General features: G+C 45.0%; 1 protein-coding gene across 1 annotated transcript in view; it reads left to right on the forward strand.

Annotated features, from left to right (window-relative positions):
• Positions 1-14,613, forward strand: part of LOC123999494 (alpha-tectorin-like) — a 76,780-nt gene that overhangs the window by 14,155 nt on the left and 48,012 nt on the right. Inside the window, 3 exon segments of the mRNA XM_046305348.1 lie at positions 197-323; positions 844-965; positions 12,745-12,757. Of these exon segments, the coding sequence (XP_046161304.1) occupies positions 197-323; positions 844-965; positions 12,745-12,757 (262 nt within the window).

Genomic DNA, 14,613 nt, shown 5'->3' on the forward strand with positions numbered 1-14,613 from the left:
TGTATTGTACTACTTCCGTACACCATATTCAATACTAATATTCAGTTCTGATATTTTGTGTGTGTGTGTGTGTGTGTGTGTGTGTGTGTGTGTGTGTGTGTGTGTGTGTGTGTGTGTGTGTGTGTGTGTGTGTGTGTGTGTGTGTGTGTGTGTGTGTGTGTGTGTGTGTGTGTGTGTGTGTGTGTGTGTGTTAAAGGGCTGAACCGATGGGAGGACATAGAAAGGCTGAATTTCTTCCCTAAGCTGGAGGAGGTGAGGCTGATGGGGCTTCCCTTACTGCAGCCCTACACAAACAAAGAGAGACGCAGCCTCACCGTGGCACAGTGAGTACACACACACATTTTAGTAATTTAGCAGACGCTCTTATCCAAAGTGACATTAATCTTAAGGTAGCTAGGTAAGACAACCACATTGCACAGTCATAATACGTAAAAACCTTTCCTCAATAAAGCGGCTATCAGCAAAGTCACTGCTAGTAAGAAAATACAAGTGTTTGTGCTAGTTCAAGAAAGGTGCAAATACAAACGGTAGGATGTGATTTTATCTATTTGTTTTTTAATCGGGTCGGGGAGGGCAAGTGCTGTGGGATTATTCAAGATACCTTTTGAAGAGACACACACACACACACACACACACACACACACACACACACACACACACACACACACACACACACACACACACACACACACACACACACACACACACACACACACACACACACACACACACACACACACACACACACACACACACACACACACACACACACAATTGAATACACACCTGTTTGATTTGACACACGTCACACACACTCATACATATTCTTTGTCCTTTTTGCAGGTTGCCATCTGTGTCTGTGTTAAACGGTAGTGTGGTGACGGAAGGGGAGAGAGAAGACGCTGAGAGGTTCTTCATCAGACACTACCTGGACTTTCCTGAAGAGACGCTGCCTCATAGGTACTGTTGACACACACTAGTTTGTTGAAGTGGAGCTTTGTCAGAGGAACTGTAAAACAGGCGCATACATAAGTTTTTCTTGTGATAAGAACAACCTCATGTACAACTTATCTCTGGTTCATAATAGCAAGAGCCCTCCTCTGAGACACCTACTGTACCTTAACAATGGACGGGAATCACTTTGATTCACTACCTCTCAGCTACCTCCTACCTCTTTCTGCTTATGTTAACTCCCCCCAGTGTTCTATTGTCATCTCAGGACTTCCCGTGATGGGAATTTCAGGGGGGGGGTTGGTTTGGGCCCATGCTGGAAAACTGATTGGCCTGCGCTTTTTGCCAGCCACATTCCACTTAACCTTAGGAGAATGCAAGGGAGGGATTTGCGGGGGAAGAGCGTGTTCCCTGACTGGGGGAAGAGCGTGTTCCCTGACTGGGGGAAGAGCGTGTTCCCTGACTGGGGGAAGAGCGTGTTCCCTGACTGGGGGAAGAGCGTGTTCCCTGACTGGGGGAAGAGCATGTTCCCTGACTGGGGGAAAGTAACATTTGCGAGACAATGGCGCCAGTCTCTGCCCACTCAATGACTTCTTTGTGCCTTGGAATACTCAGATCGGAAAACCGATACACAAGGTGGCAGGTAGACTTGTATTTTTTACCTCCTTCGCTCGTTCACCCTCTTTTTTTTCTTTCTTATGGGTGATCGAGAGGTTGACTCATTTCCGTGTGTAACTGGAGCTGATGTAGCCCAAAACTTGACTCCAAACCGACACAGTGTCTCAGATTAATAAGGGTACTGCAATGGAAGTTTCTCAAAGCCACAAACCATTCTCTTTTGGTTTTCTTTTTCTCTTTGCATTTTAAAAGCAAGGAGAGAGAGAGAGAGAAAGGGTCTTGGGTCTAAGCCTGTTTCTTTGTGTATGTGTGCATGTGTGGGTACACATGTGGACATGTGTGAGAGTGTGTTGGATGCGGTCAGTGAGCACTGGGAAGGACTATCCCCTTTTGGCGGAGGTGCTATGAGAGAGGAGGGGCTATGAGAGGGGTGGGTAAGGATAGAAGGGAGAGGATTGGACTTGGGATAAGGAGAGAGAAAGAAAGCAGGGCCTACAGAGAAGGGTAGAAGGGAGAGATGAAGGGGCTTATGGTGTGAAGAGAAGGGTGAGATGCGGCGTGGGGTAATTAGTAAGAGACAGAGAAGAGGAATTGAGGGGATTACCGGGGAAATGACTAGGCAGCTGAGATGGATTAAAGAACAGAGAGAGAAGCATGAAACACCAGAGATCTAGGGCAGTTACAAGGTAAGGTATTAGCCACACACAGAGGAGGCTGGTGGGAGGAGTTATAGGAGGATGGGCTCATTGTAATGGATGGAATGGTATTAATGGAACTGAGTCAAACATATGGAAACTGTGTTTGAGTCCATTTTGTTTATTCCATTCCAGCCATTACAATGAGCCCGTCCTCCTATAACTTCTCCCACCAGCCTCCCCTGGACCCAATACATTTAGCTGTGTATAGAAACACAGGTATTAAATTAATGCCACCGCTTTCTTCACCACATTAAGCTAGGACCATTAGAAATTGCATTTAGCATTACCATACCTCACTCTCAATATAATTTACAGGGGTACAAAAAACAAGTTTCCACATTAAATGAGACCTTTGAGTGAATGAAAAATGGGTTTCTCACAGAATGGCACTTTCTGCATTGACTGAGGAGTTGGAGGAGAATTCCCATGGCGGTGGCGCTTGCTGCGTTATGCTGAAACTCTGGCTACACACACACACCCACACTGAAACCCTAGCCAGGCGGGGTTTTCAGCAAGGGAAGGGGAAATTTGTTTGATTGGCCCAACTGTTACAGTAGCTTTGAAAATAGGCTTTCCTCTGGGATTTTATTTAATCGTTCCTTATCGCTAACTCAGCGTTCCCTCAAGGTGGGTGAGCGCTTTCTCACGGCTGAGAGAGTGGTAGAGAGCTCGCTGTGTTTCCCGAACGAGCACATACCACTCTTATCAAATATATACACACACACACACTCATTCACTCACACACATTTGTCCCAACTTACCCCCACAGTGTCAGAGAAAGCTGTTTTCTTGGATAGCGATTAGTCCAAGGATAATAAGATAGGTTTAGTGTGGACCCCAGGAAGAGTAGGTGCTGCTTTTGCAACAGATAATTGGGATCCTAATAAAATACCAAACTGCCAAACCACCATGTGGCCCGCAGCCTCCCTTTTTATAGGACCACAGATCAATTTCCAAATACTTTTTTAAAAAGTGTGTGGAGAACAGTCGGGGTGAGGTTGTGCATCAGCAGTTTTTCCCATGGTATGTCAGTCACTGACAGTCACTCAATTAGCCCTTAGCTGACTTTTATTTTATTTTATTGTAAGTTAGTTTTGCGGCTAGCTATGTAAACTTGTAGTAATCATGGTCTAATTAACAATCGGTGGGCCACATTGATTTTGTTAGTCACTCTCCATAAGATATCATATTAAAAACTGCAAACATTTCTCTCCACCGAATGGCAAAATGGGTAAAATTTCAGTAAATTCGCTGTAAAATTGCACATTTAAATTGCATGAAATTAGTTATACAATTGCCTAGTCTTTTCTCTGCCCAATGGCAAAATGTATAGATTTGCAGGAAATTAACTCTGAAACTCGAATATATTTTGCTTAAAGCCCCCAACAATCTAGTGCCGGCTCTGACTGCATGTGTGGGTATAGATATGGGTACACAGTTGGGCGGCATCCAGATTGTCATGTCGTCATACTGTCCTTCTCTCACCCTGGGATTTACGGTGTTACCAGTTTAGTCCACAAGGGGGCGCCGAAAAACCCAGCCAGAAACATAATTGGATGTCTATTACCAGAATGCTAACAATATTTGCATAAGTAATAGCGAATTTACATGGAGGCTGCTAGCTACATGTGCTAATGAGCGCAAATGAAAATAAACAAATTGCAAAGACAGGCAATCCAGCTCATAAAGTTATGCATACAGTGTATTTGAAAGTAGTCAGACCCATTGACTTTTTACACATTTTATGTTTATTATAAAAAATAATAAATCCTCACATCAATCTACACGCAATACTCCCAGTCCTACTGCTGAAAAACATCCCCACAGCATGATGGCCACCACCATGCTTCACCGTAGGGATGATGCCAGGTTTCCTCCAGATGTAACGCTTGGCATTCAGGCCAAAGAGTTCAATCTTGGTTTCATAAGATCGGAGAATCTTGTTTCTCATGGTCTGAGAGTCCTTTAGGTGCCTTTTGACAAACTCCAAGTGGGCTGTCATGTGCCTTTTTTACTGAGTAATGGCTTCCATCTGGCCGCTCTTCCATAAAAGCCTGATTGGTGGAGTGCTGCAGAGATGGTCGTTCTTCTGGAAGTTTCTACCATCTCCACAGAGGAACTCTGGTGCTCCATGAGGTTCTTGGTCACCTACCTGACCAAGGCTCTTCTCCCTTGATTGCTCTCGGAAGAGTCTTGGTTGTTCCAAACGTCTTCCATTTAAGAATGATGGAGGCCATTGTGTTCTTGGGGACCTTCAATGCTGCAGAAATGTTTTGGTACCCTTCCTCAGATCTGTGCCTCGACACAATCCTGTCTCGGAGCTCTATGGACAATTCCTTTCGACCTCGTGGCTTGGTTTTTGCTCTGACATGCACTGTCAACTGTGGGACCTTATATAGATGTGTGTGTGCCTTTTACAATTTTGTCCAATCAATTGAATTTACCTCAGGTGGTTTCCAATCAAGTTGTAGAAACATCTCAAGGATGATCAAAGGAAACAGGATGCACCTGAGCTCAATTGCGAGCAAAGGGTCTGAATAATTCTGTAAATATGGTATTTTTATTTTATAGAATTTTTCTTAGCAAAATTGTCTTTACCTTTTTTGTTGTTGCTTTGTCATTGTGTGGTATTGTGTGTAGATTGATGAGGATTTTTTAAATTCATCCATAAGGCGGTAATGTAACAAAATGTGGAAAAAGTGAAGTGGTCTGAATACTTTCCGAATGTGGGCGGGGGATTGATCCGGTGGCCTACAAAAGGCTCTAATAGGGTGTCATAGCCCCCCAAAACATTTTTAAGTAAGCATTGGCCATTTATTACATCACTTTTTTCACATGGTGGGGTCAAATATATTTTTTAATAAAAATTGGATCACGGGCCAAAAATAATTCAGAATCCCTGCCATAATGAATGCATAAGAGCGCCTGCTAAAACTGACCAATCGCCACCATTCTCTCTACCAAATGACAAATCCTAACCTCCGGTCCATTCTGTCTGGTCTCCACAGGTACCATGTCCTGGTGTCCAAGTACGGACGGCTTGCCCCATTGGCCGATGTGGACTTGCGTCCGCGCTGCATGGCCACGCTGGAGGTGCGCTGGGGCGAGCGGACGGAGACTCTAAGCTTGCGGTTGGAGCAGACAGTCGGGGAGCTCAAGAAGGAGCTCAGGGCCCTGGTGGACCTGCCAGCCAATGGCATGCGGCTGTACTACATCGCCCGCGAGCTAGGCTCCGCGCTGGGACCTGAGGAGATGAAGTACGGCAGTCGGGCACTCCACTCGTACATGATCCAAGACGGGGATGAGATCCTGGTGGTGCCCAAGACTAAGAGCCGCACAATCTCGTCCACCTCCTTGGACTCCTAAGAAGTGTGTGTGTGTGTGTGTGTGTGTGTGTGTGTGTGTGTGTGTGTGTGTGTGTGTGTGTGTGTGTGTGTGTGTGTGTGTGTGTGTGTGTGTGTGTGTGACTCAGGACTTATTTATAGACTGACCAGCTTCTGGACACCAACTGTCTACGCTGTCTTTTATTTACTTTTTTTGATGTTTCTTGGTAAAGCCCCTTACTGTATATAAATATATATATCTATATTAATATATATACACACACACACATATGACTTAGTGTGCGTGTTCCAATTTTGGCTTGGTGCGAAGCATCGCTATTGTCAGACGCTGGTGGCACGTCACACCACTGAGATATTCCATTGTATTTGGTTTGTCAAAATAGAGCCCAGAATAGTATTTTATCAGAAATATTAGTTTTTAAGTAATGTTAGCACAATTAGCATACCCTCCTCCCTCTCTCACCCAATTCTTAAATCATGTGCTTCAGATAACCCCTGAGTCAGAATCACAGGGGGTGGTGCGCAGAGAGAGACGCTACATTGAGCTTTGAGGATGCTAGAGCTTGTGACACATAGAGACCACACGGAACATCACTGACCCCAACTCACTCAGGCGATCTGGCGGAAAGAGACAAGACGATGCCAAATAGAAGGGGTTGGGTTGGTGGGCAGTTGCTATTAAAGGTGGAGAGAGAGGGGGATCTGGAGAAGGAGGTGCACTCGGGTTGCTGTAGGTCTTCCTGCTGTCTGTTTCCACATGAAGGGAGCAGCTCTCTCCCCTGCCGAGGGGGAGTGGGTGTTGGAGGGAGAGGCGGTGAACCCCAGGCCAGCCTCACTGAGTAACCACATACCGGCTGCTGTGTCACAGTCACTTCCTCTGTGCTTGGATTACAATGGGTTCACCCAACGGGCAGAGGCCTTCCTCACCTCTTGCTGTCTCTCTCTCTCTCCATCTTCCTCTCTCCCCATCATCCACACCTCACATCCGTCTCACACACCCAACACCTCTTACTGGAACCAGTGTCCATTGTTTTAGTACACCCTGGGTCAACAATGTGGCCCCAGAATTTGTCCTCTCCCATTGGTTCATATTGTCTAATATAGGTATCTTCAGATTCAGAGACCTCCAATTGGTGGAAAGATGTGAGAAATGCCCTATGGTAATCATATTTTGTTGCTGCCCAGTCCAAAGTCAATTTCACTCTGCTTTGGCGTCAGAGGTTAGCTACTCTTCTTATACATGGGAGAAATCAGTAAACCAAGGTGACGATGAAACTGGGTTTATTTACCAATCACTCTACCAATTTATATATCCCTTTTAAATCCGAATTCCTCTTTGATATTTTTACTTTAAGTATTATGCTAAGTTTGCACCGGTGCAAAAGCTAAATGAGCGTGGCCCTCAGTCTGTCAGCACTAGGCTTTGTTTAGAAAAGTAGATGGATCTCAACCTTTTGGGAATTATTTTAGGCACATCACAGGTGCTTCTTGATCCGTTAATGTTGTGTTCGCATGGTTGGTAATGGTAAAGTATGCAATATAGTGTATGTGGGCTGGGATCGTGGTTGGATTTGTAAAAATAGTCTGCCGTCATTTACTATGGAGGATTGTATGGACTTGTAACTTAATCTTGAGGGACCTACGATAAGAGTGTATGTTATAGTATATAGTGTATCTCCTATGTTTTTATGTTATGTTTTTTGGAAGATGATCAGATTGATAATTATCAAAGTGATTCTGATTTTTTTTCTGAAAGCTTCAATGCCTCCAGTTTCAAGAAAATGCTGTCCATTTCTATCTTTGCTTAAAATCAAACTTACTGTACACACAGAGATCATTTATGGACATATGTTATTGTTGGATGACATGAAAATAAAGATCAATGGCCATGTCGGTCTTCGGAACTGGCTTGAAGAGGGCAGTCCATAAGCGCAGACGAATGATGTCAAGGATCTGGAAAGGATTCTGGCAGCTTCATTAAATAGTACCCTCAAAACACCCGTCTCAACATCAACGGTGAAGAGGCGGCTCCAGGATGCTGGCCTTCTAGGCAGAGTTCCTCTGTCCAGTGTCTGTGTTCTTTTGCCCATCTTTTCTTTTTATTGGCCAGTCTGAAATATGGCTTTTCCTTTACAACTCTGTCTAGAAGGCCAGCATCCCAGAGTCGCCTCTTCACTGTTGATGTTGAGACTGGTGCTTTGCGGGTACTATTTAATGAAGCTGGCAGTTGAGGACTTGTGAGGCATCTGTTTCTCAAACTAGACACTCTAATGTACTTGTCTTCTTGCTAAGTTGTGCACCGGGGCCTCCCACTCCTCTTTCTATTCTGGTTAGGGCCAGTTTGCGCTGTTCAGTGAAGGGAGTAGTACACAGCGTTGTACAAGATCATCAGTTTCTTGAAATAGCCTTCATTTCTCAGAACAAGAATAGACTGACAAGTTTCAGAAGAACGGTCTTTGTTTCTGGCCATTTTTAGCCTGTAATCGAACCCACAAATGCTGATGCTCCAGATACTCAACTAGTCTAAAGAAAGACAGTTGTATTGCTTCTTTAATCAGAATAACAGTTTTCAGCTGTGCTAACATAATTGCAAAAGTGTTTTCTAATGAGCAATTATCCTTTTAAAATGATTAACTTTGATTAGCAAACACAGCGTGCCATTGGAACACAGGAGTTGCTGATAATGGGCCTCTGTACGCCTATGTAGATATTCCATTTTTTTTTTAAATCAGCCGTTTCCAGCTACAATAGTAATTTTCTGCCGTTTCCAGCTACAATAGTCATTTGCAACATTAACAATGTCTACACTGTATTTCTGATCAATTTTGTTATTTTAATAGACACAAAAATAGCTTTTCTTTCAAAAACAAGGACATTTCTAAGTGACCCCAAACTTTTGAGCGGTAATGTACGTACTGAAGTCACCACCATGGAGCACAAGTCTTCCAACTGGAGCCGAGCCAGTCCAGTTTCACAACCGCCCAGATCACTGCAACAACTTGGCTGCAAGGTAATCAGGCTTAATTGGTGTCACCAAGCCTGGAGGTGCCGAAAGCTCCTCCCCATCTTCCAGGCAGTGTGTGAACCACACAAGATACATTTGGCTGATGCCATCAGTGTCACACTCCGCCAATTCTGGGTGTTTGCTTAAAGCACCCAGCCCGCCGGCTCCCAATCCCAACCTCCAGTCCCAGCAGAGGCTCTGTCACTACGCAACATATGGGGCTGAGGTCCCCTGGGCCTTCTCAGACTGGAGCAGCAGGGCCGCAAGTTCAAGTTCCTCTACAGAGGGAACACTGGGCTGGCTTGGGGTTACCAGGCTGTGACAACAGGGCTGTCCCGTTAATGCAGGGTCACGCCAAAGTTGGGAGGTGGTGGGGGTTGAGCTGTTGCGTTACCTCTTCGCACCCTTGTCCCGTACCCAAGACCTGACCCGGGGAGGCTGTATCCTGATCTCCCCCATTGCATTATGGAGCAGAAGCAAGGGCAGTGAGGGCTGAACGGAGCCCATTGTGTGCCCAGGAGTAGGAGTCGTTTGGGAATGTGAGGTTTGGGTTACCACAAGGAGTTTCTACATTGTGGAGGAAAGAAGAGGAGAGGAGGGCAAGGCTAATTGCTGGGCATAGGGGGGAGGTTAGAGGGTTGATATGGAGTGGCCCACTCTGGGGATTGAATGTCTCTCGCACTGAGCTCACATAGAACCCAGTCTAAGGACCATTTTTTGGAAGTTTGATGGGCTCTCCAGAACTTTTGATGTTCAATGCGCCAGACTTTATTCCCACAAAATACCCTCACCTGTCACTCAGTGGTCCCACAGAAACTGTTGATGTAATGCTTTTATGACTTATTGATGTAACTGATTAGTCCGTTTCAATCACTGCTTTTTTATTTTCTCAACTTTTAACAATTGAAACTACAATCAGACCATTTAGAAGTAAACCTCCTTGTCAGCAAGACTGCTCCTAGAAATATCTGTTCTTCATTGAGGCATAGATGTGTGCTACCTTACATGGGGCAAATATGCAACGTCACCTCAGCTGAGCTCACTATGTAACAACCGATTATACAACACTGTCCCCATTCCCAGTGAGCTAAATGGAGGGAGAGGGAGTGAAAGACCTTTATCCTCTCACTATCGATGTTGTGTTGTCACGTGTTGCTGCCTTGCTATGTTGTCTTAGGTCTCTTTATGGAAGTGTTGTTTTGTCTCTTGTTGTGATGTGTGTCTTGTCCTTAAAATGTATTAATTTTTACATTTTTAATCCCAGGCCCCCGTCCCCGCAGGAGGCCTTTTGGTAGGCCGTCATTGTAAATAAGAATTTGTTCTTAACTGACTTGCTTAGTTAAATAAAGTAAACTATCATGTTGGCTAATGAAGTGTGTGTGTGTGTGTGTGTGTGTGCGTGCGTGCGTGCGTGCGTGCGTGCGTGTGCGTGCAAGAGTGGGAGTTCAAATGAGATAATCTGGCCTATTGTCCCCATCTCAATTCCTCCTACTTCTCCCCATCCTCGACATTTCCCAAAACACCGGCCGTTAGCACAAGAGGATCTCGGTCCCGGCAGGCCCACTGGGAACATGTTTTTTTTGGTCCCATTTTGGTGTGTTGCTCTCTTTTCACAGGTTGGTAAAGAGTATATGCATTTACACAACAACGCATGGGAGGAGTAAAATAATCCACCACAAAGAGCCCTACACTGGTCAATGGGAGCCCCAGGTCAGCCCTCAGTCCTGCAGCCTTTGACACGTCCTGCTCCCCCTCGCTCCAGTTACCTCCACTGTCCCCCTTGCAACAAAGACCCAACTGAGTCCCCTCTCCTTCCCAGACCCTATCAGAATGGATCTACCTGACATTTCTTTCATACCTAATCTCTCCAGGATCTATGGAGATGACGTACGCTGTGTGCCCATGTAAATGAGGCCATTCCTAATTTTAAGAGAACACAGTGTGTCCAAAGTGACTCATGTTAATTCTGTAAGTAAAACTACCCAAGGTCTTGAAAAAGCAGGGTTTAAGCCTGTGTGTGGTTTTTCTCTCTCTTTTTGCAATCTACTGCAGAGATAGCCTGCAGAGTTCTGTCTTACTATCCAGGTCTGTGCCCAAACAGTTCGAGCCTCTAGTTTTAAAAATCCACCTTTCCAGAAATAAGTTTCTCACAGTTGCCACTTGTTATAGACCCCCCTCAGCCCCCAGCTGTGCCCTGGACACCATATGTGAATTGATTGCCCCCCCATCTATCTTCAGCATTCGTACTGTTAGGTGACCTAAACTGGGGTATGCTTAACACCCCGGCCATCCTACAATCTAAGCTAGATGCACTAAATCCCACACAAATGATCAAGGAACCTAACCTCAAATGACAACCCCTCATCATTGTCAAACGCTCCTTAAAATACTAATAAGATAAAGATAAATAAACGACCTCATCCTGTCAGTAGAAGATGCCTGGTTGTTCTTTAAAAGTGCTTTCCTCACCATCTTAAAAAAGCATGCCCCGTTCAAAAAATGTAGAACTAAGAACAGACACAGCTCCTGGTTCACTCTTGACTTGACTGCCCTTGACCAGCACAAAAACATCCTGTGGCATACTGCATTAGCATCGAATAGCCCCCTCGATATGCCTTTGTTCAGGGCAGTCAGGAACCAATATACACAGTCAGTTTGGAAAGCAAAGGCTAGCTTTTTCAAACAGAAATGTACGTCCTGTAGCACTAATTCCAAACAGTTTTGGGACACTGTAAATGAAGAATGAAGAATAAGAGCACCTCCTCCCAGCTGCCCACTGCACTGAGGCTAGGAAACACTGTCACCACCGATAAATCTACGATAATCGAGAATTTCAATAAGCATTTTTCTATGGCTGGCCATGCTTTCCATCTGGCTACCCCTACCCCGGCCAACAGCTCTGCAACCCCGCAGCAACTTGCCGAATCCCCCGCACTTAGCGGATGTTCTGAAAGAGCTGCAAAATCAGGACCCCGACAAATCAGTTGGGCTAGACAATCAGGACCCTCTCTTTCAAAACATTTCAGCCGAAATTGTTGCAACCCCTATTACTAGCCTGTTCAACCTCTCTTTCGTATCGTCTGAGATCCCTAAAGATTGGAAAGCTGCCGCGGTAATCCCCCTCTTCAAATGGGGAGACACTCTAGACCCAAACTGTTACAGACCTATATCCATCCTGCCCTGCATTTTCTAAGGTCTTATAAAGCCAAGTTAACAAACAGATCACCGACCACTTCGATTCCCACCGTACCTTCTCCGCTATGCAATCTGGTTTCCGAGCTGGTCATAGGTGCACTTCAGCCACGCTCAAGGTCCTAAATTATATCATAACCGCCATCGATAAAAGACAGTACTGTGCAGCCGTCTTCATTGACCTGGCCAAGGCTTTTCACTCTGTCAATCACTGCATTCTTATCGGCAGACTCAATAACCTTGGTTCCTCAGATAACTGCCTCGCTTGATTCATCAACTACTTCTCAGATCGAGTTCAGTGTGTCAAATCAGAGGGCCTGTTGTCCTGACCTCTGGAAGTCTCTATGGGGGTGCCACATGGTTCAATTCTCGGGCTGAGTCTTTTCTCTGTGTATATCAATGATGTCGCTCTTGCTGCTGCTGATTCTCTGATCCACTTCTACGCAGACGACACCATTCTGTATACTTCTGGCCCTTTAGACACTGTGTTAACAAACCCACAAACAAGCTTTAATGCCATACAACACTCCTTCCGTGGCCTCCAACTGCTCTTAAATGCCAGTAAAACTAAATGCATGCTCTTCAACCGATCGCTGCCCACACCTGCCCACCCGACTAGCATCACTTCTGACTTAGAAATATGTGGACAACTACAATACTCTCGTTGGCTGGCCCTCGCTACATATCCGTCGCCAAACCCATTGGCTCCAGGTCATCTATAAGTCTTTGCTAGGTAAAGAGTGGTCACCATAGAAACACCCACCATAGCACGTGCTCCAGCCGGTATATTTCACTGGTCATCCCCAAAGCCAACACCTACTTTGGCCGCCTTTCCTTCCAATTCTCTGCTGCCAATGACTGGAACGAATTGCAAAGGTCACTGAAACTGGAGACTTATATCTCCCTCACTAACTATAAGCATCAGCTGCCAGAGCAGCTTACCGATCACTGTACCTGTACACAGCCCATCTGTAAATTTCCCACCCAACTACCTCATCCCCATATTCTTCTTTTTTTGTTGCTGTTTTTTTTACCCCAGTATCTCTATTTGCACATCATCACCTGCACATCTATCACTCCAGTGTTAATGCTACATTGTAATTATTTTGCCACTGTGGCCTATTTATTGCCTTGCCTCTCTAATCTTACTACATTTGCACACACTGTATATAGAATTTTCTATTGTTTTATTGGCTGTATATTTGTTTATCCCATGTGTAACTGTTGTTGTTTTTGTCACACTGCTTTGCTTTATCTTGGCTAGGTCCCAGTTGTAAATGAGAACTTGTTCTCAACTGGCCTAACAGGTTAAATAAAGGTGAAATAAAAAATAAAAATTGGCTGGGTCTGAGCTTCTCAGGTGGAAAGCTTTAGCCATACAGAGACACAGACAGGGCTGAGGGGAGGAATCAGGGCCCAATCCAAGGGGCTGGCATCTATGTCCGAAATCCTCTTTGTTGTAACTGTTTTGTCTTCCATGATTGGAGGGGAATATTGGTTATTGGTTTCAATAATTTGCCTTTGCTTGTGTAGTCTTTCTGCCCTCATTTCCAGGATATCTCATTTGCTCTCCCTCACTTTCCCTCTCCCTCTCTGCCCACTCAAAGTCCCCCTCCCCACCTACTACTTTGATCTCAGATTAAGTTGAACACTATCCCTGGTAAAAATGTGCACCTGCCTCTTAGTAAAGTTCCTTCCAGAGCTTTGGCAGGGGCTTACACACTTGCCGCCCCTCTCATACAAAGAATCTCTTTCTTCCTGCTCCTATTGATATCCATTGCCCCAGGCAAGGATTGTGGCTGTTTTCTGGGACTCCCATTTTAACAGTACCGGTAATCCTGCTGGAAGTGAACGAGAAGCGCCCCTCTGTTTGGACGTCCATCCCCCCTCCTCCCCTCCCATTATCACCATAACAACTGCCACCCCTCTGTCTTTTTCCAGGCCTCTCTTCACTTCTTTTAAACTCTGTGGATGGTTCCCAGTTGGATGAAACACATCTGTGTACTGGAGGAAGCCTGGTGAGAGTGGTGAGGGGTTAAATGTCCGTGTTCTGAAGACAGGTGAGTGGTTCATCTATCTACCTCGTCCTCTAGCTCTCTCTCTCTCTCTCTCTGTCTCTCTCCTCTCTCCCTTTCCCTCCAACACGTGCATCACCGATTGATGGACAGGTGAGCTGCATCTGAATCTGACTCCCGGACAGGTGTGTGTTCAAACTTGTTTATCCTTGGAATTTCATAGTTTTTTAAAAGATAATACATAAATTCCTAAAATGGTGGATTATCCCTGTTACTGGTAGCCATGTTGTATTTAAGGTTTCATGACAGTTTATAGCCTCACCCAGTTCAGCTCTTAGGAAAGCAGGACATGAGAGCGAAGAGGACTTCATACTGCTTTATGAACATGTGTATGGCGATGTCGCATAGGGAAGGTGACAGTGCCATCCTTGGCATTTGGTCTTAGAATAATGTCATCTCTGTGTCATTAGTTAATATTGAATTAGGATGTTGCATGTTCTAATAATGCCTACTGCTGAGCATCCGGCACTATAGTTTTTGACTTGACAACATGTATGTGCTAATGTTGTGATTTAGAAGTTTATCAGTCTGTCATTTCGTATCTCAGGAGCATTAGCCAACATTCCTTAATCTATTTATGTCTTGAAGATGCATGGCAATAATGCTGCATTATTTGAATGTTCTGCTAGATGTAATTGGCATGAATTGGATGATTTACTACAGTTGTTTTCTGTTCTATTTGTTGTAGCTAGAGTAGACTCCTCCTGATACAGTCAGAAGTTTAGGGCACT

Source organism: Oncorhynchus gorbuscha, linkage group LG16, assembly GCF_021184085.1.
Source record: "Oncorhynchus gorbuscha isolate QuinsamMale2020 ecotype Even-year linkage group LG16, OgorEven_v1.0, whole genome shotgun sequence".
Lineage (NCBI taxonomy): Eukaryota > Metazoa > Chordata > Actinopteri > Salmoniformes > Salmonidae > Oncorhynchus > Oncorhynchus gorbuscha.